Source organism: Ambystoma mexicanum, chromosome 13 (genome assembly GCF_040938575.1).
Source record: "Ambystoma mexicanum isolate Mex_15411 chromosome 13, UKY_AmexF1_1, whole genome shotgun sequence".
Taxonomy (NCBI): Eukaryota; Metazoa; Chordata; class Amphibia; order Caudata; family Ambystomatidae; genus Ambystoma; species Ambystoma mexicanum.
In genome coordinates, this window is record NC_090938.1 from 385,326,701 (window position 1) to 385,353,655 (window position 26,955).

The 26,955-nt window shown below is 47.0% G+C and overlaps 1 protein-coding gene across 4 annotated transcripts in view; it reads right to left on the minus strand.

The window, feature by feature from the left end:
- LOC138521242 (dehydrogenase/reductase SDR family member 4-like) overlaps window positions 1–26,955 on the minus strand; it is a 390,652-nt gene that overhangs the window by 98,710 nt on the left and 264,987 nt on the right. For all 4 annotated transcript variants that reach the window (XM_069633935.1, XM_069633936.1, XM_069633937.1 and 1 more), the window contains exons 3-4: window positions 21,421–21,598; window positions 15,822–15,923 (exon numbers count right to left, since the gene is read on the minus strand). In XM_069633935.1, the coding sequence (XP_069490036.1) occupies window positions 15,822–15,923; window positions 21,421–21,598 (280 nt within the window). The remainder of the gene's footprint in view (window positions 1–15,821; window positions 15,924–21,420; window positions 21,599–26,955) is intronic.

Genomic DNA, 26,955 nt, shown 5'->3' on the forward strand with positions numbered 1-26,955 from the left:
TGCTCCCGCTTTTCAATTTCAATTTATTTGTAAAGCGCGCCTGGCCTTCGGGCATCTGGGCGCATATCTTAGGTTACAGAGACATATAATACAGCATACAGTACAGCAAAGAACATGAGACATATATAATCACAATTTACAAAATGTACAATAGTGGGAATATACAGGTCATATGCATACAAGATTTACATCAGCAGGTAAGTACAGAGATGAATCAGAGTATGGTAGGAAATGGTCGGGTAGCGTGTAGGGCTGCTGCTATCTGCTATTGTCGCTATCCTGAAGCCACAGTTTAGTTTTACATTTGAAGGCATGAGAGGAGGGTTTGGACGGGAGTGTGGAGGGCAGAGAGTTATATAATTTGGTTGCTAGCACTGGGAAGCTGCAACCACCGGCTTTCTGTGGCTTGAACCTGGGGAGGGCGAGACAGTTAGCTTGGGCAGATCGCTGCAGGCGAGTGGAGGTGTGGGGTGTAAATAGATTGAAGAGCTATGTGGGAGCCTGGTTAGAGACACACTTATGAGTGTGTGTCAGGGTTTTTAGTGAAATTCTTTGGGCTACTGAGAGCCAGCCCAGGTTGTATCTACTGTCTGAAATGTGGTTGTTTCTTGGAATATTAAGGGCTGCTCTGATGGCATTGTTCTGGGTGACCTGCAGCTTGTTTAGGTTCTGTTCACTCTGGCCAGCCTCCCTTGGCCCCATGCCTTCTCCCTCTTGAGAGGCAAGAAACCTCAGGGTCATCTTCGACTCCACTCTCTCCTTCTCTCCATTCATCATGGACATCTCCAAAAAGTCCCATTTCCAACTGCACCTCTTCAGAGGTATTGTACCTTTTCTCACCTTACCCCAGAAGCTCACTGTCTCCAGAGCCCTGGTTCTCTCTAGGCTTGACTACTGCAACAGCCTCTTCCTAAATCTACCTAACTCTACCCTCCGCCCTCTGCAACTCATCCAAAACAGGACCCCCAGACTTATCCTTGGCTTCAAGCCCAGGGACCACATCTCTCCGGCTCTGAAATCCCTCCACAGGCTCCCGGTGGCTGCAAGGATCCAGTTCAAGACCCTCTCCAGCACCCAGAAGGCCTTCTCCAATGCTCTCTTCCTAAGTACTTTCCTTCCAGAGCCCTCTGTTCATCTACTTCCAATTTTCTGCAGGTGATTCGCTTCTCCAAGCAGAGACTGGCTGGTAGATCTCTTTCCTCTGCAGGTGCTTCCCTCTGGAATGGCCTCCCTGCTACTCTCTGCCTTGAGCCGGACCACCTTAAGTTCAAGAAGCTCCTCAAGACCTTCCATTTCTCCTCTTCCTTCTCTATGCCTCTCCTTTGCTAACCTTTCCACGCCTCCTTTTCTCTCTGCCTTCATTCTGCTATCCTTCTGGTCCTTCCTCTGAGTTACGTGAATGGCTGCCTGGTGTTCCTCTGAGTATTATAGGACACCTGCCCCCTCCCTGCCCAGTCGATAGCTCTTGCCTTCGGGCCCTCCTGCACTACCAGCTGGCCTTCCTAGCACTTCCTTGCATTTAACCCAGGGCACTGTTCCACTGGGTGCACTTCTCCCCCTTCCCGTCCCATGCACTTCTTGTCTGCGCACTTTCATCATCTAAATGATACTCTGCCTAGTAAGATCGTTTATCTTGTTCTCCCATTTCCCCTCCCTGCACAGTTGCGCCTTGAAACACTTGTGTATAGGTGCATTATATATAACCTATTGATCAATCCAAAAGAAGTCGTATGGCCCAGGTTATCCATCGCTGATATGGCACACTCCCATGAATGTTTTAAGTAGGCAATAACATTGTGTAATCAGCCCCCCCCCCCAAACACCCGTGGGAAACAAGCCGTTTGTTAAATTACCCAACCCATAGACTCACAACAATAATAAGTATTTAATTACCCGTATAAAAGCGTCAACTGTTGACCATGCAAAGTACAGTTAGATGTGAGGCACATTGCAACTATGTGTCCTTTAAATTGTACACACATATAGAGCCCAATATTTTAGTTGCCAGTTTCCATAACAGCAAACCACCCCAAACAACTGTAAGTGCTGGAGGTTCCTAACCTGTCCTGTTGTAAAATCACCTCTCAGATTGAGGCGAGTAACAATGACGGGCTGGGCCCCTAAGTCTTCCTTAGGCAATCTCCACCTCAGAATATTACCTTGCACATTTACAGTGATCATCAGGGCTGGTCTTGGGCCAGATGTTCCAATCCGAGATCCAACAAAAACTGTCCCCACTGGTCCCGGATCCAGAGAAACTATTTTGCCCATTAATGCAATCGATCTGCTTTTCTTCCCAAGACCAGGATTTGAATTTGCGTCATCTGGACCAAAGTCAAGTGACTTAACCAACAGACTACTAGAACGTCTGATTAGAGTATTTACCAATATTCCTGTCAGGATTATACTCTGCAGAAAATATTAAAGTACAGCTTTGTTAAAGATGTGCACCTTTTCTAATTTGCGTGCAACATTTCCAGCACTATTAGAGGATTTTCTTCGTACAGTACCCCAGTGGTGCATGTCGCATGTACCAACCCTAATGCCGGGTTTTGTTGCATTTCATATTTAACCCTAATCCTGTATTCAAGCTCGTTGAGAGCACCTCATACAGGGTGAATGGAGAGGGTAACATCCAACTTGCCCCTCCATTCACATTGTAAGAAAAATAGGCTCATTCTGTGGCCAGCTGCATCCTGCCAAAGGTAAGAGATGCAGGGATTATCACCCTCTGAACTTGGGTGAGAGGGAGTTGATCACTCCAAAGGGCTGCCTTGCGGGGGTGGCCTGCCTCCAGTTGGGCTATGCTCCCTTGTAGGCCATGACCTCTTCAAGAGGCCCAGCTCGATTTCCCATGCCACTTAAACCACTGCTCACAACAGTAGTAATGCTGGAGTTTGGGGGGGGGTCTGTTGCACTCACCAACAGCTTTTTTGCATTGTGGGCTTTCATCTAGACTCCCGTGCCCCACCAAACATGAGTGGCAGGCACACTCTTCATCCGAATCACTGTCCTGTCACAGTGGTCAAGGACTCTGTAGGCATGCTGTGCCCCCCAGGCCACTCACGACACTGCAGCTCAGGCCTTCTGGTGTGCTAACTTGCTCATTCTGACATTGATCCGCACCACTCTGCTGCACATGTCTTGGTGACTAATGTGAACTTCCACGCCTCTATTTCCTGTCACCTCGGATCCTCTGGTTATAGTTCTGGAGCTGTGCACTACAAGGCCTGGGGTTGCAGGCCCTTGGGCTGTGATGACCAGTTCGGGGGCACCCAGGGCAGCCCGGTCTGACACTTACTGGGGGCATCTAGCAAGACAGCAGATGCTGTGGTCAAGATGCTACATAGGCAGGGGGACCCCTGCAGGTACCCAGTCTACCCACTCCAAAATCATAGTTGGGCTCATCCAACTACACTTCCTGGCTCCATGGGCACACGGGACAGGGGAGACATATAGGCCATGAGCACACGGCAGGCCATCAACAATAACTCACACGGACACAGCTTGCCACTTACTCATAGAGTCTGCTCCTGCACTGATTCGTGTCGAGAGAACTTTATCTTGCTGACAGTTTTGATCTGTCAGTAGGGGATGTTGGATACTGAGGCTGTGCCTCATTACACCAATTTCTCTGGTTGAGCGTGTAGGTACGGTTTGAAATGCTTCTTGATCTGTGTTCTTGACACAGTAGAGATGGTTTCACATGGTCAGCGCTGTAACAGGCCTGGGGTAGTGGTCAAAAGGATTTGCAATAATCGTAGCAAGTTTCTTGATTGGAGGGTTTGCTTTTTGATCCAGGCCTTGGCAGACATTCCTGTTTAGCTTGGATAGATCTCGGCGCAGGTCGGCTGTTCTTGTAAAAAGTGAGGCTCCAGCCGCTATACTCAGGACTTTGTTCTGCACCTTTTGAAGAGTCCTCTGGTGGGTTTCTACACAGATGCTTCTTGCCAGAGAGGCATGAGTCAGGTTGGGTCTAATAATCATCTTGTAGATGTTGACTTTGTTCCGGATGGGCATGGACCTAGACTTCAAGCTTGGGTACAGTGCTGAAAGCTTGCCAGAGGTTTTCTGTTGGGTGCTTTTCAATGTGGCTCATCCAGGTGAGCTTGCTGTCCAGGGTCACTCCCAGGCAACGGCTGCTCCTCTCCCACTTGATGTACTCTCAGTTGAGGCTAATACGCAGGTGCTCCCTGATCTTTTTCGTGAACATCAAAGCAGTCATCTTGCTGGAGTTCAGTGCAATCTGCCAGTCGCTGTACTATGTTCACATCTTGTCCAAGGATATTTGTAGATTTTTCACCACTTCCTTTTCCTTGAAAGACTGTGAGATGACTGCAAAGTCATCTGCATAAAATGGCAGGTCTGTTTTGTGAAGATCCGTAGGAATGTCATTGGTGAAGATGTTGAAAAGGAGTGATCCCTGTGGCATGCCTGCTTCAATAGGGCGTGTTGTTGTAAGCTCTGGCCACATGGTCACGTGGAAGGATTGATCATCCAAGTAACTTGCAATAAGGTTCAACAAATAGCTTGGTAATCCGAGGTGAATCTTGTGCAGAAGACCATTGTGCCATACGTGATCAAAGGCTTTGGCCAAATCCAAGAAAACAACCCTGGTACATTTGTGGATGTTGAATTCATGGATAGTTTTGTCCACCACTCTCAGTAGCTGATGGTTCGTTGCATGCTCTTTACAAAAATCCAAACTGTTCGTTGAGGAGAAGATTCCTTTCAGAGGCAAAATTGTGAGGCAGGTGAGAAGGGTCTTTTCCAAGAGGTTATAGAGTCCCGAGAGTAGACTGATAGGGAGGTCATTTGCAGGATCTCTCAGTGGATTCCCAGGCTTTGGGAACACAATGACTCAGGCTTCACTCCAGGATTTGGGGAAGTGTTGAAATCACATGCATGCACTGAAGATTTCCGCAAGGCGTTCCATTGCTGCAGGCGGGAGCATCTTGATGGCTACGTTTGTTAATACGTCGCTCCTTGGTGCTTTGCCATTTTCAAGCTTCTGAGCAAATAAAGTTACTTCAAAGCATGTGCATTTCCCAATGCTCTCCACTCCTATCTCGGCTGGGCGCTGCAGGAGATATTTGGTTATTTCTTTTTCCACTTGGTCGTTATCCTGCTGGCTTTGTTTGGCATAAACAAAGCCTCAAAGGTATCCGCTAGCACCTCTGCCTTGTCTTTGTTGCTGCATGTGTGGGATGTTCTGACCCACTAGGTTCTGCCCTGCAACATCACTGTGTGCTGCTTTCATCAAAAACAACAGAATGGCTGCCGAAAATCCTTATGTGCGCTAAAAATCCCTGAGAAGTGCGCAGGAAAACCTGAAAAATAGGCTGCCAATCCATTTTGCCTATGTCGTTGGCATCACGGGAGTCCACACCGCTAAACCTGTCATTGGGCTGTCCACAGAGTGAAATGGAACTATTTGAAAAGGCAGTGTTGCATGCCAGGGAAAACACAGAAGTGCTTTAAAATCCGTTTTTCCTTGGCTGTTGAAATTGCAAAATCATGGTTCCCTAACCTCAGAAAAGATCCAACATCCCTGTTGGGTGTTAAACATCACCTTATATAAGGAATCCCATAAGCACAATGTCAGGAGAAGCACATTTCATCACAAAAATATCCCCATTCAAAAAGGTGCTTGCCTGGAAAAATAGGTCAGAATATGGGATCAGTACCGCGGCCTGCCTGTGTCAAAGCTGTCAATTACTTATACTGGCAGTTTAAAACTTCTGTCTTAAAATCAAATTGTGGAAAAGAAGAGACTTGCCATCAAAAGCAATATAGGTTGCTACAATTCAATTTCTATGTTTTAAAAAGACTGGAATGAAGAAATCTGTGGGTATATTTGTTGAAAATGTAAAGTATATTTAGAAAAGACAAGGTTAAACAAAGTGTTTTACAGTAAAATGATACCAGCCAGAGGACTTCAAAAGCACATTCCACAGATTGCTCCAACAAAGGGTGCCTCCCTTTTGCTCTATGCCCAGGAACTATCATTTAGATGCTAATGAAAGAAGGAGGGGGTTTGCTCTTAGGCTTCCTGGACTGAAAGGAAATGCAAATTTGTGTCAACAGAAACCAAATGCCAGCAGGAAGGGAGCCCTGGACTACTCTGGGCCCATCAAACTCTAGGGGCGGGACCAGACAGATTTGTGTACCTTAGATTACAAGAAAATATCTTTTTGAAAAAGACTTCTAGAAAACTGTGAAAAATGTGGAAAAATCTGTAAATTAGAGGTTGTTAATATGAAAAGGCTGCTCACCGTTTGAAACTATTCTGGACTCTGTGCGATGTTCAGAGACAGGACTACCGAAATTTGGATGTTGTAGCGATTGTGATAATGCTAGGAATATGAACGTTTACAGGATTATGTCCAGATGTCATGCGCATGTATGGAGAAAAATGTGAACAGATCTGACACTGGGTACCCAACCAAAAGCACGGAAAACTGTAAAATTGGAACTAAAGCTCTCACTTAGTGGGAACTCGGACGGATACGTGCCCTACTAAATCTGTAATGTGAATATGTATTATTAGCAAGTTGGTGATATTGTAAATATGATTTATGTGGAAAATAGATTTACTGTATGAAAACCAGGGGGAGGTACTCCCTGGGTTGTAAAATGCAGCATCACTATGACACTAGATTTCCTTCTCAAATCAGGAGAGGGCAAAGACTTTAACCAATAGGATTCCTAGAGGGTGTGCTTAGTATAATTTAGCCTACCCACCCCTTTGGGAAATACATAACTAGGGACTGTTTAGGATCTAGAGACACACACACATTCACCCATCAACTGATTGTCGGCAAAGCACTCTGCAGGAGAACCCAGATCCAAGACTCCAGAACTCTGAAAGCAGAAGCCCCAATTCCAAAGCTGAACCCTTCTCAGCTGGCCTTTAAATTTTGAAACCTGATTTTAACCCCAGATTTCCAAGGGGCACACCAAAAATTGAATAGACTGGCTGTACTGTTTCTGCTTCTTGCCAAGAACTCTTGCCAGAACTCAGAGATCCAAACCAGTAGAGCAGAGCTGTAACCTGATAGCTGTAACCCAGAATCAACCCGTCAGATCCAGTTCAGAGGCCGTGCAGAGACCAGAGTGCCGTGCTGAGTGCAGAACCGGGTGCCTGAATCCTGTCTGGTGGGCTAGCAGAATTCCAGTCCAAAACCTTTGACCAGATCTTTGACCGTAGTTGTGAGTATCTATAGCATAGAATTGTGCATAGCCAATCTCTTATCCTTAAGTAATTTATCCAAATCATTCTATCATATCCAGAACTACATTTTAGAATTTCTTGTTTTTCCTGAATCTTTCCCTCATGCATATAGTCCTTTGTTAATGGTAGTGATAATATAATCTTTGCGCTAATATTTTTGCTGAAGAAAGACAAGTGTCTCGGCGGGCAAAAGTCAGAACAGAGGCGCGCTGATCTGGTGGATGTCCCGTTGGGTATCTTGCATCTTCATAGATTCTCTAGTGTACAGCAAATTCTTGTTGGGAATATTCAAAAGCGCATCTTTCATTTGAAAATCTTGACTCTTTCTGAGAAAAATCGACCTCTATTAAAACCTCTGTAACTTCCATTCTGTACATGCTAGAAGCGAAATTTAAGTGTCAAATTGACTAACATCCTCAGCTTTCAAATGAACCTAAAACTGCATTCCTTGTAGTTTTCCTGTAATCGCGTTTCTTGCACACTGAAAAGTTTGACGCGGATTTCCATTTGGCTCAATTTCAACACGTGTAAAACCGCTATTCTTTGCATCTGAACTCAGAATTCAATTCTCAATCTGCTAGTTATCCAATCACCATTGCTAGTGTTTACCTGGAACTATCCAAAGCGGCTCCCACTAGTTTTGAATCCAATTTAGTGATTTAAATCAATTTTTAGCATTTTTTCCGTTCATTCCAAGCCACATTCAAAAGCATTTGAACTGTTTTGAAATCATTCCTGTTTCTCTCTGCTTGCTAAGGGGAACTCGGATTGAAACTGTATTTGTTGAGTGTTTATTCCTGAAACCTGTCTTCTCTCCTTCCACCTCTATATTGCATATTGGGAATTGAGTGGGTTACAGGGGGAAAAAGTGACATTGCATTTGATTGAATCCCTATCAAGTATTATTCTATGCTGCATTGTTTTCCTATCCATATCAAGTATTATTCTAGGCTGCATTATTTTTCTTATCCATACTCATTCTGATTAAAGAGATTGTTGATTGTTGTGATATCACCCAATGCTGATCATTGTATAAATATTAATAGTGTGATATCTAGATATTGTTCAAGTTCATAAAAGTGTGATATATATATATATATTGTTCAAATTCTCAAAATAAATCTTTTAACTTTGCAAAACAGCCTGCTTCCTGGTTCAGTGAGACCGGGGGGATTCAAAGAGAGGGGCGTGATATAAGGGTACATCATTCAGAAATAAAATAACTCATAGACAAAAATATATATAATTAAGGGTTCCAACTGTGCATCACACGCTAGGCATTGACTTAGGTGGAGTGCTGGGTTGAAATCACTTACATGATTGGGGGCTCGTGTCCGAGATTTCTGAATTAGATATACCACTTGTGACAGTCTAATACAGTGTGCTAACTAGTGGGGTACATAATCCCTGCTGGGGTATCATGCTGTGTTACACTGTGAAAAGCACCCCTCAATAGGAACACTCGAAGGAATTGGTCTGTTTTGCAAAAATAAAATAAACTTCTGTAAGTCAGGAAGAAAATCAATATTTCCAGAATGGCGACTTTGGTAGAGATGAATATGGCTAAATAACATCTATTGCATATATTATTTGTAAGGGGTGAATGGACAGACAGGATCAGAATGTGTGGTTGCAGGCAATCACAGAACAGATCACTGCAACAGGGTTAGACATATGGCAAGACCAGGATCCATTACATATGGCCCTGAGTGAACTATATATGGCCCCTAAGGCAAAGGAAGAGCAAAACAAGATTGAAAAAATAGCGGCATATCTATACCTATATATTGGAGCAATACAGGACAAATATGCTGAGGGCCAAGATCTGGCAAACAGGCAACTGCAGGCATTAGAAAAGGTCCAAACTGACCTGGTCTCTTCTGAGCAGAGGCTGCAGAGGAGCCAGGAGTCAGAAAATGAAAGTAGGCAGTTCCTAACCAAAATAAAAGAGGACATGGGCTTCCTGCAGCAGGAAAAGGCAGACCAGGATACCAGAATGCTGGCCCTGCAGAAGGAGTACCAAGAAAGTTTGGACTCCATACTGAAGAGCCAAAAAAAGCTGGAACAACAAATACATTTCAACAGGGCATGCGCAGAGCAGGTAGTCACCCTGCAAAGCCACTTAGACAGAGAGAAAGAAGAGAGTAATAAATTAATCCTGAAAGACCTGGACACCCAGGCAGAATTTGATGAAGAGCGCCAGAAAGCTGGTGCGCTTCAAAGACAGAGGGACGACCTGGCGGCACAGAGGCAGGCTCTTGCTTAAGAAAGGGACCCCTTAGGCCAGGAAGTTTGCTATTTAAAAGAGAAGCTGGAAGAAAATCACCTGGGCCTTCAGGGACTGGGTGACCTCCAAAAAGACCATCACAAATTGTTAGAGCACACCAGGAGGGTGGAAGATGCTCTAGCAAGGAAGGACCAGGCCAGTATGGACAGGACTCAAGAGGTAGCCCTCCTGCAGCAAAGACTGGCCCAGTACTCTAAAACAACACAGGAAGCACAGCGAAAATTAGACTCTCTGTAAGAACAATGACGGGCTCCACAGACAGGTAGCTATGCAAGAGCAATTGATAGAAACTAGCAAGGCCTTGATAGAGGAACAGAAAGCTCAGGTTCTTGCATGGCAACAGGGAGCAGTGGCTGACAGAGATGAGGTTAGCTGGGAAAGGGAAACACCCGAGCATAACCTCAGGAACCCTAGTACCAGAGGCCTTTATCTCTTCCATTCCCTGGACTCTGCCACCTCCATGTCCACTGGTGCACATGAGCCCAGGGCCACAGGGATGGCAGATTTCAATCCCATCAGAAATATGGCGCTCATAGACCAGCACCTCCCAGGAATGGATGGATGGGCGGGCATCTGGGTGTGGGTACCCAAGTACTGTCAAGTTTAGTGGGGAGCTCCTTGGGAATAGGCCCACTAAGGGCATCCTGAAAACCTCTGCCCAGCTAGGACAGTGGGGGGCTACCCATCAAATCCTGGGAGCAAGGAGGAATCAGAAGACTCCCCTGAGCGCCCCAGGACAAAGGAGACTAGGTCCCCACATTCTGCCAGCCATTCCCAGGCTCGCAGAATCTGGGAGAGCCTAGAAGACCAGACGGGCACCTCTGGGAGCAGTGCCTCTGAGTCAGAGGAGGAGTGGACCAGGGTTACCCGAACCAAGAAGGCCAATAAGGCAAAAAGGGCCTTGCTTAAGGACCCCTTAAAGCAAATGAAAGCAATAAGAATCGTCATCACTCCCTATCATAAGAACGCTAAGTATTCTGTTTGGGAGCACTTAGAGCTCTTTGAGCAGATGATGGAAACTTTCTATTTGAAGGACAGCCAAAGCTGTATTCAATATGCAAAATGGACCTTCTCACCAGAATACTCCAGCTTCTTTGCGGGGCTGGAGGACCAAAATCATTCTAGATGGTCCACCTATAGGGCGGCCATCTTGAAACATATTTCTGTGTACAGAAACCCTCAGGAGGCTCGCAAGGAAGTCTACAACTTGCAATGTGGGGAGGATCAGCGCCCCACAAGAATTTGTGCAGGAATTAAAGCGCGCCTTTGCGCAGACCACCAGAAGGGTGCGCACAGACAGCAAAGAATTTGTGAATACTTTTTTCCACACTCTCCCCAAGTACATCATGACCCAGCTAGTGAGAGATTTTCCGGAGAAAAGGTCACTAGACTGGGTCATTGAACAGGCCACATGAATTTAGGAGGTGCAAAAGCCCATAGAAAACAAAACTAATACAAAAATCCCCAAAACAACCAACAACCCTGCTGATGCTAAGGTGGCAGAGGTGAAAGTTGCCCCCATTTTAGACTTAGAGATGGGGGGCCTAAAAACCTGCCTGTACAGAAGAATAATCCCAAGCCCAGAAGGCCCTCGGGCCAGTCACAGACAGGGAGCCACGGAGGTAGTCCCACAAATGTGATCCCTCACTCCCTTGACTACATAAGTCCCCGCTACAAGGGGAATAGACCCATGCTGGCTTATGTGTGGACTCCTTCAGCCCAAGGGGGGGATCAAACCAGACAGCAGCTAACCCAGGGAACTTCCCGCCTCACTTCCCACAGGAGGGCAGTAATCCCCCAAATCCTGGACCAAACTTCTTCCCCAGGTACCCGCAAAACTTTCAACCCCAAAATCATCCATCCTTCTTTCCCCAATTTCCTGAGCCCAGACAACTCAATCCGGGAGAGGGGAGGCCAAGGGTGGAGGGGTACCCAAATTTTCCCAACCCGGGGTATTTTCAGAGAAGGGATAGCTACCCTTCCCGGGATCAGCCCAGGAGAGAAAACAGAACCCCATATCAGCCTGAGCGGGTGTTCCAGCTAGAGCGCCAGGTCCAAAACATGGCACAGGATCTGGGTTGCATGCTGAGGGCCCAACAGAACCCTCAGATGAGCATGCCAGCGAAGAATGCCTCAAACTCCGGACCTGGTGCTCCAGAGCAATGACGGGGGCAGAACCCTGACAACCCACCGGTTCCCAGGGAGGAGGCACAAGGGGAAGGGGGGTGTAAAGCCTTGGAGGAAGCTTCCTTCCCCAATTGTAAAAAGCCTCTGGAAACCCAGGAACCAGAACCAATCTCTTCCCCCTGAAAGTCTGCTACCCAAGGAGCAGAAGGGGAGGGGTGGGGGTTTAGGAGAAACAAAGAACCCAAGCAGACCCATTTAGAGGAGGAGGTACAAGTCTTCCAATTTGAAGGAGAGGGATCCTCAGAGGATCCTGGGAAAAGGATCTTCTCCTTCTGAGATGGGGGAACTCCTCCCAAAGAAAAATGGGTCCCCAAAGATCCAAATCCAGACTGGGTAGATGTGGGGACTGAGCAAGCGCCGCCTTTCATCCAACCCCAGAACCAACAACATGAAAATTCCCTAGTTCAAACCCATTCTGGTGACTGCCTCCAAAAAGGGGGGGGCGGCCCAGAACCAGAACCAGGAGAACCCAAAACTTCTCCCATATCTAGTTGTCACCTTTTCTTTTCAGATTCCCTAGACTCCCCACAGAATCCTGCCCAAATCACCTCTCTATCAGTCTCCAAAACTATAAAACTAACCCACCAGTTGTCCAAAAATGTACATTATCTGTGGCCCCTTGAGGAGAAGGAGGGAAGATTCTATGCCCTAGTCCAAATACAGGGGCAGGGTAAAGTTTTGGCACTGGTGGACACTGGATCCCAAGCTACCCTTCTGTCAAAAAGGGCCTTTGATAAACTGAATTTGGGAAGGGGGGAGAAGGGGGGGAGAATTACCAAATTCCTCTCACCCCTCTTCCTGGACAACTTCAGAACTAAAAGAAGTAAATTCCCGTCGAGGGGACTGCGGATTTAGACATTCAAACTGGGCAACACAAGGTGAAGCACCCGGTCATAGTTGTAAATCCAGAGGGCACCCCTTGTTTACTAGGGAATGACCTCCTGCGAAGGTTGTCACCCCTAATAGATTGTGTACACCAGGTCCTCTGGACCCAGACTAGCCAACCGATAAAATAGCCGACCGATAAAATTAAAACAGAGTGTCAACCATGTTAGTTTAAACGGCACCTGCCACATGGTTGAACAAAAATCTGACCAAGTAGAATTTCACTTCTAGAACAACCAAATCACAGACGTGACAGTAATAGCAGTAGGACAACAAATTGGTGATGGGGGGTCCTCTCTATTTCTGAAAATCAACCTTCCTGCCAGTCTAACAACCTTCCTGCCAGTCTAAGGTGGCATTCCTCACTGGAAGGAAACACTCTGACATTCTTTACCAATCCACAATCAGACATTCCCACTTCTATAGTCCCGAAAGATGAGAAATCAGCTCAGAGCCTGGCTGATATTCAGCAAATTGGAGAGCAGTTGTTCATCCCTGTTAAGTTAAATGAAGGGAAGGACTCTGTTCGATAAGAGCTTCATTAGCGAAGCCATGTTCCGCCAACTCCCAAAAGATCCAGCCATCCCCACATTTAGACTCATAGACAAATGGGAAATGGATCTTGGAAACACCCAATTCCAAACATCTCCTGCCAAGCAGGTGTATGCTCAAAATCTCCATAGGCAACAAGAGCATAGTCCATAATTGTTGGGTCGTGCGAGACGTCACTGCCGCCTTTTACTTAGGCAGTGACATTCTCAATCGCTTTGCCATTAGCTTGGACCTAATAAACTTCAAAGCTTGGTCCCGTTTAGCGGATAATCCCATGGGTTTTGATGACCCAGAGAAAGCATTTAGGTAAGCTCAACTGCTGCCTTATGCAGTTGAAATTCAGACTGGAGAGGAAGTCACCATCCCAGAAAGGACCCGACAATTCTCCCTGGAAGTGAAAGTTAAAAGAGGACAGAAATTGAAAAACCCTGATGCCTATATTCATCTTAATGCTTCTCTCCAACAGCAAGGGTTGGGGGTAAACCCAACACCACTAGTCAATATAGAACATGACACCATTCCAATAGAGGTGGATAACAGCAACTTAAAGAGTATCACTCTAGCCGCAGGCACCATTATTGGAATGGCGGTTGATGACCAACATTTGTCCATAGATTTAGGCAATGAACTGTTAGGACCAATCCCCAAGGACTGTTTTGACAGTGATAGTGATGACAACACAACACCAGACAGGATCTTTACCCGGCATGGGGGGAACTTCCTGGTGTACACTTCCTGCCCTTATGGTAAGGAAGATGTGACCTGTGACTTCAAGAGGGATGAGGTGATTTTGTACACCTGAAGCCAGGAGTACAAATCAGCACTTTGACCAGGGACTTCTCCGCCCAGCTGGAGGAGGCCGCTGAGATAGCAAAACCGGAAGTCTTGCAGGCTTCATGCAGATGGTTGAAGAGAGAGTCAATCTAGCTGATGCCTGTGAGACTCCGGTGCTCTCACAGGGAGTTCTTGGCCCCACTGGCACCTGTTGTGCTCTTTGCTGTGTCCATATCTGGAGTAGTCCTCCGGTGTCCTGTGCGAGAGGACCAAAGCAGTTGTTTAGAGTTGGGAGAAGGAGCGGGCTCTCAGGGCTGAGCCGGCCTGGCTGTGTGGCGGGATCACATACATGGACGTTCTGAGCGCAATGCTCCATGTCAGGTTTGCAGCCACGCTGGATCGCAGGCAGGTGTCGGAATGCTGGATCTGATGGGCCGGACTGGCCCTGACGTGCAGCGGGATCGCTTGCACGAGGAGGTGGATCACGGCACCGCAGGCCGGCATGAAAGCCCAGCGTGATCGCTGGCGTGGATGTCGGCGGTACAGCAGGATTGCTGCCGCAGACGAAGGAGGATGCTGGTGTGCGGGATACACCTCGTCGCCAATGTTGGACCCTAAGGCCTCACGTAAATTAAGGACGTACACCAGCTTGCTTCAAACACAACCTCTTTATTTCTTATCACAACTGGAAGTGCCCTTCTCCTCCTCCCCCTTCCCTTTCCTTTCGTCACATCTGCTCGTGACGTTGCCTTGAGTGTGTAGCCTTAAAGAGGCAGTTCCCCTCAACAGCAGTCATGACGGATTCATGTCATCGATCCTTAAAGGGGCGATACAACTACTTAAGTGGGCAACACCACAGGCGTCAGCCTGATGCAGCAGGAGCCACTGTCCGATTTTATTTCTTACCTTCTTCCTTCTCCACCATCCCAAACAACCATTTCGGCTGAAATCATTTAGTGCCGTCCACTTGTGGGAGGCCGGCCTGAACTAATGCTGTCCTACCAATGCAGTGATCAATCCAGAAACAATGCGACAATCTCTTTAAGCAACACAGTGCCTACAACAATACTTTTAAAGGTGTTAACCAACTGTAATAAACCCTGTAAATTAGTGTATTTATTGCTGTAAAGAGCAAGAGTGTGGCTGCTAATAAACTTTATAGGTGTGAGTACTTAGAGGATGGTCTGATGTATTGTAACCCCAGCCTCGGGAGGCTCTATTGTAGCCAAGTGTACAGATGTGAAGTCACCTTCCCTTTAAAAACCTCTTCCTTGTATTCACCTCCCTCTGTGCATTCTCAAGCATCCATCAACCTTTCTGTACTGAGTCCCCTCTGCGCTACCTCTCACCTTTGTTCCTTCTCCCTACTTTCACCACGTGACTAGAAGTCTCCACCCAGCATACAGCAAATCCATTCCCACTTTATTTGGTTACAAATCTGTCCTTAAACAGCCCCTCCTCTCACTGGAAGGAGCACACGAGCTGTCATTTGGTATTCTCCTTCACCTGTGTCCTCTATAAAGCATACAATGGACATGAAAATCCATACCATGCAGTAATAATCCCTGCTCTAAATCCTGTCTCGTGTATGGCTAAAGTGAGTCTTGTCAGTGCTGCCCCCTCTTTCTGTCCACTGCCTCCACACTACATCTAGTTTATGTCTCTGCCAATGCTACTTCATAGCACTTTAAGTCACCCTGCATCAAAGATGCCCTTCAAGTCACACTTGCTTATGTAGAGAGCTTCTTGTTGAGGCTCTCATACTATCCAAACAAATGCAATACAATACAACATATGATGACTCAAAGGTACATTTTCACATTGAATACTAAATACAGGACCATTGTTTCTGTGCCTGTCCCATAACCCCTTCATTTCCTCCCAAGTACGATACAGCCTTACCTTGTTCCACACTTCGGGGGTTGTATCCAAGACATTTCCAACAAAGGGATTGACAGCGGCATTGGAAATCATGTAGTCGATTCCTCCATACTTCTCCAGAGCCTGGCCGCAAAAGAGAATATTACATTTAAAGGAGAATCAAGGAACTGCATTCTGGAGAAGGGACATCATGGGCCAGGAGGATTGCCCAGGGGCAACGCGTTGGGTAACGCGTTTGTCTTGGAAGCAAGACAACGCATAGCAACACAGGTTTGAGTCCCAGTCTTGCATGTAGAAACTAGTCTCCGGTATTAAGCGCGTTGTAAAATAACAATTGTAATTATTATAATGGCTTAGAGTTTTGTTAAGGGTACTACTTCTCTTCTGCATGTGCTGAGGGGCCTAGATGGTCTATTAGAATGCATTTTGGTGGAGGTGCATGTAGAGTTTGGACCCAGGGCATAAGTTAATGCTTATTGTGAGTGACCTGCCCAGGCCTGTTGTGATTAATTCAAAACCTTTCAGCCATCACCTTTTTGTTTTGCCACAGTCACCCCGAGTGGGATGGGTATGCCCAGAAATAGGTCCCCAGTCTGCCGGGCTTAGAGACCCAAGCTACTCCTCACTGATGACGCCCAACAAAGCTGAAACATGTCCCGCGTCGCAAATTCTTACTTCTGGTGGTGCCCCCCCCTACTATGGGGATGTTGCCTGCACCATCACGCTTTTGCAAGCATTGGACGTGGACTGCCCCCTTCTTTTATGTAACTATGTGCATCAAGGGGACCGGTCTGCCTAACCCTTCGTTGTTCCAGCCGGCACTCCAGAGCTCTTCACCTGGGCCGCTAGGACATGGCAGGCCAGGACTTTCCTTCACTGCCCCACTTGACGGGGTGAGACTGACTTCAGCCTCTGTGGTCCGCTTCACCTGCCAGGTTGCTCTGGCACAAGCATCCCAGGAGGGCTTGCCTTCTGGTCCCACCACATCGAGTCCTGGGTTGGGCTGACAAGGGGCACGGCTATGCTCCCTGGTCTGCGCCACCTCGCAGATGCAGCTCGGGCTGGGTAGCCCTGCACTTCTCCGAAGGCTACCCTGCATGCTTGGCCAAGGCTCTTTGATGTTGGGCCCACCAGGTCTAGCCCCATGCTTGGACCAACTGCACACCAGGCTCTGTAGGTGCCCCGGCTGCATCGGGCACGCAGTCTGGGCCCACTGTTGATATCGGGTTGCACCTGGCACAGGTGGCCCAGCTACGAGAAGCTCATAGGCCCTGGACGGAGGGGATCTCGAGGCCATGGTCCCCTAGGTAGCTGATAGTCCCTGCAACCATTCTCTCTCAAGCTTTTTTTCCAAGTTCTCTCCCCTCTGAACATTCTATCCCCTGCTCAGCCCGCTCCTGTGCAGGGGAGGCTTTGTCTTCTGAAATCAGGTAAGGGGCTTACATTACTCCCCACTTAGGGAAATTGCCATCCCCCGGAAATGCCTGTCCCAGCTACACCAGATGGCATCACTATGATAACACCCCCCCAACCCTCCGGGCCCTCAAGAGCCTGACCCATTTTAGCAGTGCCTCTAATGTAGCTACTAGGCTTTCCCACTCTCCTTACACCAGACAAGGGATGAACCCCTCTGGAACCACCCCCACCCTTCCAGGCCATTTGGACTAGAAGGGGTGCTATGCAATCTGCAATATAAGAGGTTAGACTAACAGGAGATGGGCTATACATAGAGTTCTTACATTATTCTCACACATGAACACATGCAGCAACCTCCTTTTTTATTTGAATCAGAAAGAAATACCTATTTAACTATTAGTAACTCAAACCTATTTGTGGCGTGATCTCCCCCTGAGGACTCTGCCCAGTCAGGCCACACACTCTGAGAAGGGTCATAGATAGAGCCTTAGGGTGGCACTGACGGAACAGGCCCTTACTCTCTATGCGGCACCATCCACTGTAGAAGGGCTAGGGGATGACCCCATTGGATGGCCCCCACCCACTGGAGGCCTTTGTCAGGTGGTCACTTCTCCTCCCTGGCTCATGCCAGGGTACTCCCTAACAGCCCTCACTATCCAACCCTTTCACTTATGCAACCACACAACCAACTCTACAAATTCCGAACCAATGAGATACATACATAACCATCCACCCCAATAACCGTATATATAACTCTAAACACACTTACATAAATAAATACAGATTTAAATGTATTATAAACAATAACAAACACATATTCACATTATTTTGCATGGATGTGGTTGCTGCAGTAAGCCACTCCTTTCTAATACTTTTTTCTTCTGGTGATGTGTCCTCCACAACATGGGACACCACACCAGTTCTATTCTTAGGGTGATCCCTTCCACCACGTGGGGTCGCCACATCAACACTGCATAGCCTGCACCAAAAAACTGTCAATTGTTGGCCCCATGCCCTTGGGGAATGATACTGTCATCAATGCACACCCCTATGGCATGTATTCATTCCTTCAGGTGGACTGTCCATGATGTGGGACCACCTAGTTCACCGCTGTGAACTCCTGGTGCATTCTCTCTTTTGGAGGCAGCCCTGTTGCTTTGGTAATGCTGTGTCTGCAGCAACACTCCGGCGTGCATCAGGGTCTTACTTGGTGGTTCTGTCCACCAGATGGAGCTGGCGGCTGCCAATGTCACTGCCGAGCAGCGCATTCTTTCTTCTGCTGGCCTCACTGTTGCTCTGCGGAAGTCACCTTCACTGTCGTGCTCCAGCGCACATTCAACGTAGCCCACCCCTTCCTTCTCTGCACCTATGCAGTGCAAGGGGTTGGGCATGCCTGACTCTTCATTGCTCTGGCAGGTCCACCAGAGCTCCTCAGCTCATCCGCCTGGACGTGGCAGCCGAGGACTTTCCTTCACTGTCCCGCCCAAAGGGGCCGGCAGATTTCGGAGTCCATGCTCCCCTTCACCTCCCAAGCTGCCCTTGTATACACCGGCTGGGAGGGTTTGTCTTCTGGGTTCTCTCCGTCTGGGCCTGAAATGGGTCGACACAAGGCATGGTCACGTCACCTGGTTCAAGCCACCACACACATGCAGCTCGGTCTGGGCAGCCCTGCGCTTCTCCGACATCTCACCAGGACACGCGGGTCCTCCTCAGGCTGAACTGGGCATTCAGTACAGAAAACAGTTGATGTTGGGCCGCACCTTGCACACGTGGCCTGGCTATGGGAAGTTGCTAGGGCCTGGGGGAGCCACTCAGGGCCAATGCCCCCAGGTAGCTAATAGCCTCTGCTTCCTCCTTCCTCCACCTCTTTCATCCATTCTCTCTAACGTTTGTTTTTTTATAGTTCTCTCCCCTCTTAACATTCTCTCCACTGCCCAGCCGACTCCTAGGCAGGGAAGGCTCTGTCTATTGTTCTTTCTTTTCTCTTGCATCCCATCCAGCCCTGTGGCGGGTTCGGTGCCACAGTCCAACAACAAACAGGTAAGTAAACCTAAAATACACCAACACAACAATAAATAAATTAACTATTACCACACCCTTGTGCCTGTCTATATTTCCCTTAGGGTTCAAGCATGTAGCCCTAACTAGCCATGCCCAAACTCCACCAGGCCCACACGATTGCAAACTTCTAGGCAGAAAACAAGCCTGACGCTTAGTATGAAGTTTCACAGTGAAATTCTCAGCAGATCAAAGTCCGCCAGGGTGCATACTTGAGGTCAGGAAAGCGCGATGTGGAGCGTGGAGAGGATCTTCGAGAAAAACGAGGACTTGGAAACCACCAGTGAGCAAGCAATAACATGTGCACAGAGCATGGGGTGGGGAGAATGAGAGGTAACATACATCAGCTGCAAGAGTGCCAATCTGATGGCTCATTGTACAGCCATGTTGGATTCACCCGATTCCAAGATTGCAGCTGCCTGTTTTGATCCCTCGGACATCACAGAGAAAGCCAGCCAAACCTGTTTTGGCCACAACCAATCCTTGGGCGCTACCTGCATGGCCATATTAACGAAGTGGGGACTTCAGCTGAGTTATATGTGGGCCCATTAGACACCGGCCAATACCCAGACTGGGGTTAGCGATAGAAGGGGAAGACATTAACTGCCATCATTGAGTGGCTTGAGTTACAGGGCTTCAGCATAAAAGGAGGCAGAAACAAACCAGTACAGTGGTACTTAGAACAGCCTTCCACAGAGTCGGTGTTGAGCTGTAAGAGGACCAGGAGAAGCAGAAGTACAGAGGAGGAGGTGGCCAGGCTACATATACCAGACTGTGAGAGAGCTGACAAACAGGAGATGGCTATGCCAAATAGCCCAGACTGTGAGAGAGCTAATCTACACAGGCCACACTATGAAAGGGTTAAGACTTGCTGGAGAGAAGAAAAGAAAGGACTTGGGTCTGTAGTGAACAAGAGCCAGAGAATTATGAAGAAGAGAAGTACATTAGTCTGCTCATGGCTCTAGGATGCTTGTAACATTGAGAACCTGAGAGAAGCCTGTAGCTGACTGAAGATCAAGTGGGTGACACTTTGATGAGGAATAAGGAATGCACATTAGACTAAGGACATTTAGGTAATGTGTTAACTTAGGCCCCTTCCATTCGATTTGATTTCATTCACCACCCAGACACTGTTTAGAGGTAGTTTCTCCTTTTCCATTAGTTAGCTGTTCCCCCATATCCTGCAGAAGTTTCTGTTTTCCTGCTCTGACCCTATAGCTTGATCTGGATGGGGCAGGGGATTAGTTGGAGAGCTTGAACCAGAGAGCACAGACTAATCCTTGATAAAATTGGGAGAACAGGGTGAGCAATACCTCTATAGAAATGGGCATTATTTCTATGCCAACAGTGTACTGAGTGCAGCCAGGCAGTCAACCTGTGTTTGTCGAGTCCCTCTTTTGGACCTCCACCCTGCCAAGCAGGAAACCCTCCACTTAGTGCACATCTCTTTCATTTCCAACCTCAACATGTTTTTAAATACAAATAAAAAGTTATCATTCTTCACAAAGCATGTGTGAGCAACCTGTTCCTCCCGCCGCGTGACAGGGGGCAGTGGGTCATGGTCAAATAAGGCCATGATAACACGTCCTGAGCAATGTGTGGCGCATGTGCAACATTCACTCCGAACCCAGGGCCTTAATGTCACAACGAAGGTATTACAATGGGCTCCAAAAGATAATAGTTTGGTAACACAGAACCTAGGTCTAGCACACCCAGATTCAAGAAAACTAACCAATTTTGATAACTCGCCCCTTGTTAGGATCCTTAGCTATGTCAAGTCCTCTTTGGCAGGGCCCAGAAGAGGAAAAGCACTGAATTGAATGTACTTGGAGAGGGGGCTCCTTCTCACCCCAGTAGACAGTGAACCCTCCTGGGCTGGAACTGACTGCTGCTGCAGTGGGTGTGTGGAGAGCTACCAAGGAGTGAATGAATACATATGGAAACTTAATTCCTTGCTCACCAGAGCTAGATGGTCCCTCCAAGAAAGGATTGTCCCTCACAGGGGAAATCTCAGTGCATCTCAGGGGAGTGAGAGGGGTTCAAATATCTGCAGGGCAGGGTTGGCTAAACACAGAAATTATCTATCATGTGGGAGTGAGGGAGTGAGGGCTGGGTTCCTCACAGGACAAGAAGGGTGATAGCTCACCGTGTTCACAAGCCTCTGCCTGTCCTCCTCCTTCCCAATGTGGCACACAACTCCTGAAACACTGAGATTCTCAGCTGCCAACTCCTCCACAGCCCGGTCCACATTCATCTTCTTACGGCTGCTCACCACAACGTATGCCCCCTCCTGTGCCAGCCTCCGGGCCATGGCCAGTCCAATCCTGGAAGAGGTAAAACATGAGATGCAGGATTAATGAGGGGGGCGAGGGATTGCCTTTGCTTTGACATTCATTAATGTCTGCAGAGCAACTCTTGACAATGCCTTCCTATGGGTCCATTTCATTCATTTGTTCTTTAGTGTTATCCCTTCAACGAGAGAAACTCTTAAGAAGTCGCTTCCACTTTCCCACTCACCAGGTCTTAAATGAAAGATGAATTGCTGGATACAAAAATGTATGAATGGACAACAACAAAGCCAGCCACTTTCCATTGCATTGCTCACCATATAAAACCAACAGAAACCTCAGAATCGAAAGGAGTGATAGGTTGCAGGTTTTCAATGAATCTTAACTACTGGGAGAACGCTGGGCAACTTTCACACCTACGTTGTTTGGCCTGTCTGAGCAATTGTTAAATGGGACCAGCCATATGCAAATCAGTCTGGTACGGCAACTAATAAGAGCAGCCAGGCCTGAACCATAGGCCACGTCCCCTGTGAACAGAAACAAGAGCAACCATAAACATGTCCCAGCCTTGTTAAGTCTCATCAGTGAAGAGCAGCTTCTTTCCCTATCATGCATCAAGCAAGAGATTCAGGTGTGTCACAAAGGCAGAAAAACAAGAGCCCAAAAAAGTGATCAGTCAATGGCTTTGAATTAATTGTAACCGTTTGCACCCATCGCCATCACCCAGGCCATGCACTTCCATTGTGTTTCACATGGCATCACGGGTGACTGTATTATAATGGCCAAGTTCAGTCCGCTTCTTGGCCCGGTTTCCATATAGTGTCTTTTGCATGCCCACTGCCCATGACCCAGGTGCATGGCGTATGCTCCTGAGACAAAGCTGCTGTCCACAATCTCCCCAAGAGATGGAAAGCACTTTCAACCAAAATGATTTTAATTAAATGTTTTCTATTAGGTGAACCAAATTCATCAAAAGCCAATACAAACAGTAACAAACGTACAATTCTATAAATTCAAGTCCGTACACATTATTCAGTGAAAAATAAAATGGAGAAGGAGGTTTGGCAAGTCGACTTTATACACAAATTGCTTCGAGATTCAAAGAGAATGGGCCTCATTTTAACAGTGGCGGCCACGGTATGAATGGTGCCGGTAAGGCACTGGCACCGTTCATACCGGGCCGCCACATTACGAGTTCTGCTCGCGGGTTCCTGGGCTGCGCGGCACCTGCGAGCAGAACTCGTGATTGAACCGACACCATTATCAACGGTGCCGGTGTAACCATGCTCCCCACCCCCATTCTGCCCTATGAGGCAGAATGGGGTTCGGGAGCCCGGCATTACCGCCTCCCGCAAATAGGCAATTACCTGCCCGCTCATCTCGTAATGGGCTGGTTATTTCCCAATCGCGGGAGGCGGTGCTGGTTGCGAGCATGGTGGTAGCGGTGCCTGCCATACAGGCACGGCTACCGCCATGCTCGTAATGATGCCCAATGAGTCATTGATGATGGATTGGAGCAGAATAATACAATGTGAAATTACTTCAGAGCATTGGTTGACCATGTGTAAGAACGTCAGCTTGTGTTCAATCAGTTTAGCGGAACGGTCACGTCAAATCAAAAATTAAGTCGACTTTACTGGACACCAGAGCGTTTATATAGAAGGGGCCTGCTAGACTTGAGTGACTGATGGGGATGTATACATATGGTGGGAACATTAGAACATATGATGTGGGAATGTGTGAGAGTGTATGATTTTTGGAAAAGGATATGTGAAATATTTGATGATGTGCTAGGTGAGACCTTAACTTATGATTTTAAAACCCTGATCCTTGGGGATGATGAATGAATACCTGTAAAAGGAAATGGTTATTTAGGGGGGCTTCAGTTGCAAATGAATTAATATTAAAGGGGTGGAAATTGAGAGTGGCCCCAGAAGTGAAGGACTGGTCATATGAAATGTTCAAATTAGCAGAGATGGAGAGAATAATCTATGGCAGGGGGCAAAGGAAACCTTATTCGTGAAGATCTAGGGGAAAATAATTGATTTGTATAAGTCTTAATTTGTGACGTATATACGGGCGGGGTAGGGGGAACTGGTTGTTAATATGTTTTTAATTGTTTATAGTGGCACAAATGTAAGAAATTTGTATCTAGGTATTGTATAATTTTAGCGGTTTGAAGCTTCATTTTAAGACTTCAGTTGTTAGAAATTGTATTAAATTATTAATTTGTTTTTAAGTTTTTGAGAAAATGAAAATAAAGAATAACAAAAAAAACATTGAAGGAAGGGGTTTCTTACTGGCTTCTATTCAGCTCACCAGGCAAACACCCCCTATAGAGCTACAGTGAAAAGGGGCTCATTATGAGTTTGGTGGTATCTCAGTGGTAATACCACGAAGATCACACCAAACGGTCTTGGCAGTATTACCACTGCAGACATTACCACTGAATTACATGTGGCAGTTCCACCTGAGGTAGAACTGCAAGAAAAATTGAAGTAAACTGAATTACCTCCCCTTTTTTCCTGCACCGCCAAACTCATAATGAGGCCTTAGATACCTTTGTGAATTTGTATTCATGGGAGATTACTGTACTGTGCAGGGCAAGTATTCACATTCGACAACCAATAGAATAAAATGTTGACTGGCAACTAAATGATAGCGGCCGTGAAGGAGCTCTTATGCACTCAAACTATGGGGCCACGTAGATATTGCAGAGTTGGCCAATATTTATGAGTGCATTATCACTTGTAAAGTTCCAGGAATTGATGTAGGTTGAATTAAATGGATTCTCCTCATCATTAAGTCTGTAAACAAAACTTTACAGTGTGGCCAGGACGTATATGTCTCTCAATCAGTCTTCGATTTTAGATTACAACGCGTTTTTCAATTTCTCAAGACAAGTTTCTTCACTTTCATCAAAATTTCTCAAGACAAGTTTCTTCACATTCATCAAACATCTGATTAACCATGCCCTTTGAAATGTGTCAAGCATGTGTAATTTGAAATGTCATTGACCATGCAGAGCGCTTAGCCCAAGAGGAATGCATGTTGCAGGACCGGCACTAGGATTTGCGGGGCCCTGGGCGGCATAAGATGTGCTGGTCCCCCCCTTATTTTCAAAAATGGTGACTTCAATGATATTACAGAAAATATCATAGAACAAGTCTTTAATACGCTATGGTATCATGGGAAGGTAAATTAAAAACACGTTGCCATGAGTAAGGCAGGAGACAAATAAACTAACGTCCAGTATATGAATTGTCATTATTAATATTTCCCTATGTGTCAATATCAGCAGTCAGGCTTTATTCTGAAGTAGAAGACAGTGTGAGCTGAACACCTTGTAGAGACTTCTAATTTTGCCACATAAAGCATAGTGAGATATACAGATTTTCCCAGGAGCACACACTGTGATTAAGTGGTGTAGGCAGGATTTGAGGCCAGTCTGCAATTCATGCACTTGAACAAATCTCTTCCCAGCTTAATCTTCACACTGAATCTGTTGGTTGTCTCCATGACCATCAGTCTGGCTTCAGAGCTGCCAGGAGCACGGAAACTGCTCTCCTGAACATCCGTGAAGATCTGCTCTCCAACCTTGATTCCAACCCCCTGAATTGTCCACAAGGCCTTCGGGGGCCTGGGGCCTCATTACCTTCAAATCTCTCTTCCTAAATATAAACCGTCTCGAGCTCTCTGCTCATCTGCCTCCAACTCCCTCAGGGTCAGTCATATCTCCAAGCAACAAGTTTGTGGTAGATCACTATCTTCTTCTGGGGCCTCCCTCTGGAACAGCCTCCCAGCCTCTGTGAAACTTGAGGAGAACCATCTCTGGTTCCGGAAACACCTCAAGACCTTCCTCTTTGCTTCTGCTTTCTCTCCTCCTCTCCCCTGCTGATCGCCTGGCTGAACCTGAAGTTGCATTGGTTACCTGGCTACCCTCTGACACCCCCCCCGCCAGTGGCACACCTGCACTACCCCCCTGGCAACCCTTGCACTCGGGGACTGTTTCTGTATCCCTACAACCCCCTACCAGCAGATGACATCTGATGTCTGCACTTTCACCTGCACGTGCCACCAGCTTACAGCACTTTTATTTATTTATTTATTGTCTTATTTACCTACTTTTATCCTATGCACTGCACTGCCCCCTCACCTTTCCCCCTGAATTTCTTCCCCTCTGCCCTCCCCTGCACTTGAGCGATCTCAATGTCATTTGGCCTAGTAAGATCGTTGTCTCTGTCTTCCCTCCGTTCCCCCTCCCTTGCCTCGTTGCACCTTGAAACACTTGTGTATAAGCTCGTTATAAATCCCATATCATATCATATCATAATTTGTAGAAATATTATTTGCAAAATCTATTTTGGAAAATTTGAGTTGAAAACACCATCTGACTGTGGAAGGCCTTGCAAAAATATGGCAACTGTGTTTTGCTAACTGGAGCGAACTGCTGTTTTTTCAAACATTTCACAATTTATTTTATTTTTTTACATTTGGCCATATTGTCCAAACTATCAATATGCTTTTATTTCAGAAGTTACAGATCAAGATTACTTTGACTGTCAAAAGAAAGAACCTCCAAGCAGGTTCCAAGGATGTCACGTCAGGGTAGGGTTGTGGCCTGGGGCTGACAGGGCAGGTTGCATATACGGTAGGCTGCCTTATAATGTGATAGAGCCTATTTACCAGGGTGGTATTGAGGCAATAAGAGTAAGCAATTTCGCAGGTCTTTAAACAAACGTTAACAAAATTAATAGGGCTTCAGTCAAGTTGGGCGCTCAACAATATACACATAGCAGCTGAGTACACAGGGGCAGAGGTAGAGTGTGCAGTTGCACCCTTTCGTCTTGAACAAAGGGAGCAGAAGTGTCATTTTGCCCCTGTAGTGATTCTACAAAGTATTGTATGGGGTGACCAAAAATGAAAAATAAATCCGGATTGAGTGCCGAGCTCCTCTAAATCACTGGGTGTGGCAGGATTTCTCTTGCTGGATTCAGAGTTGGTGACGTATTAACATACATCTTGCAAAATCAGTCTGGGGCTATAAATGAGACACAAGGCCTCATTACGAGGACGGCGATAACTGGCCAGTGCTTCCAGCGGGTTGCTGCCGTCCTCGTAACACCAAACCTGCCGCCTTATATCACGGTGCCACTGGGACATTACAAGTCCCGGAGGCCCTGAATATCAGGCGGCGGATTGAGGAAGTCCCCATTCCTGTGAAGTCCCATAGGACTCCACAGGAATGGGTTGACGGAAGCACTGGCACCGTTGTTAAAGGTGCTTCTGTGACAACTCTGCCGTTCAGGGCCGTTGCGCCCGGCAGGTCAGACCTTCCCGGGCGCAATGGCCCCAGAAGGCAGAGTTGTAGTGTTGTGGGCCAGAAAGGGGTC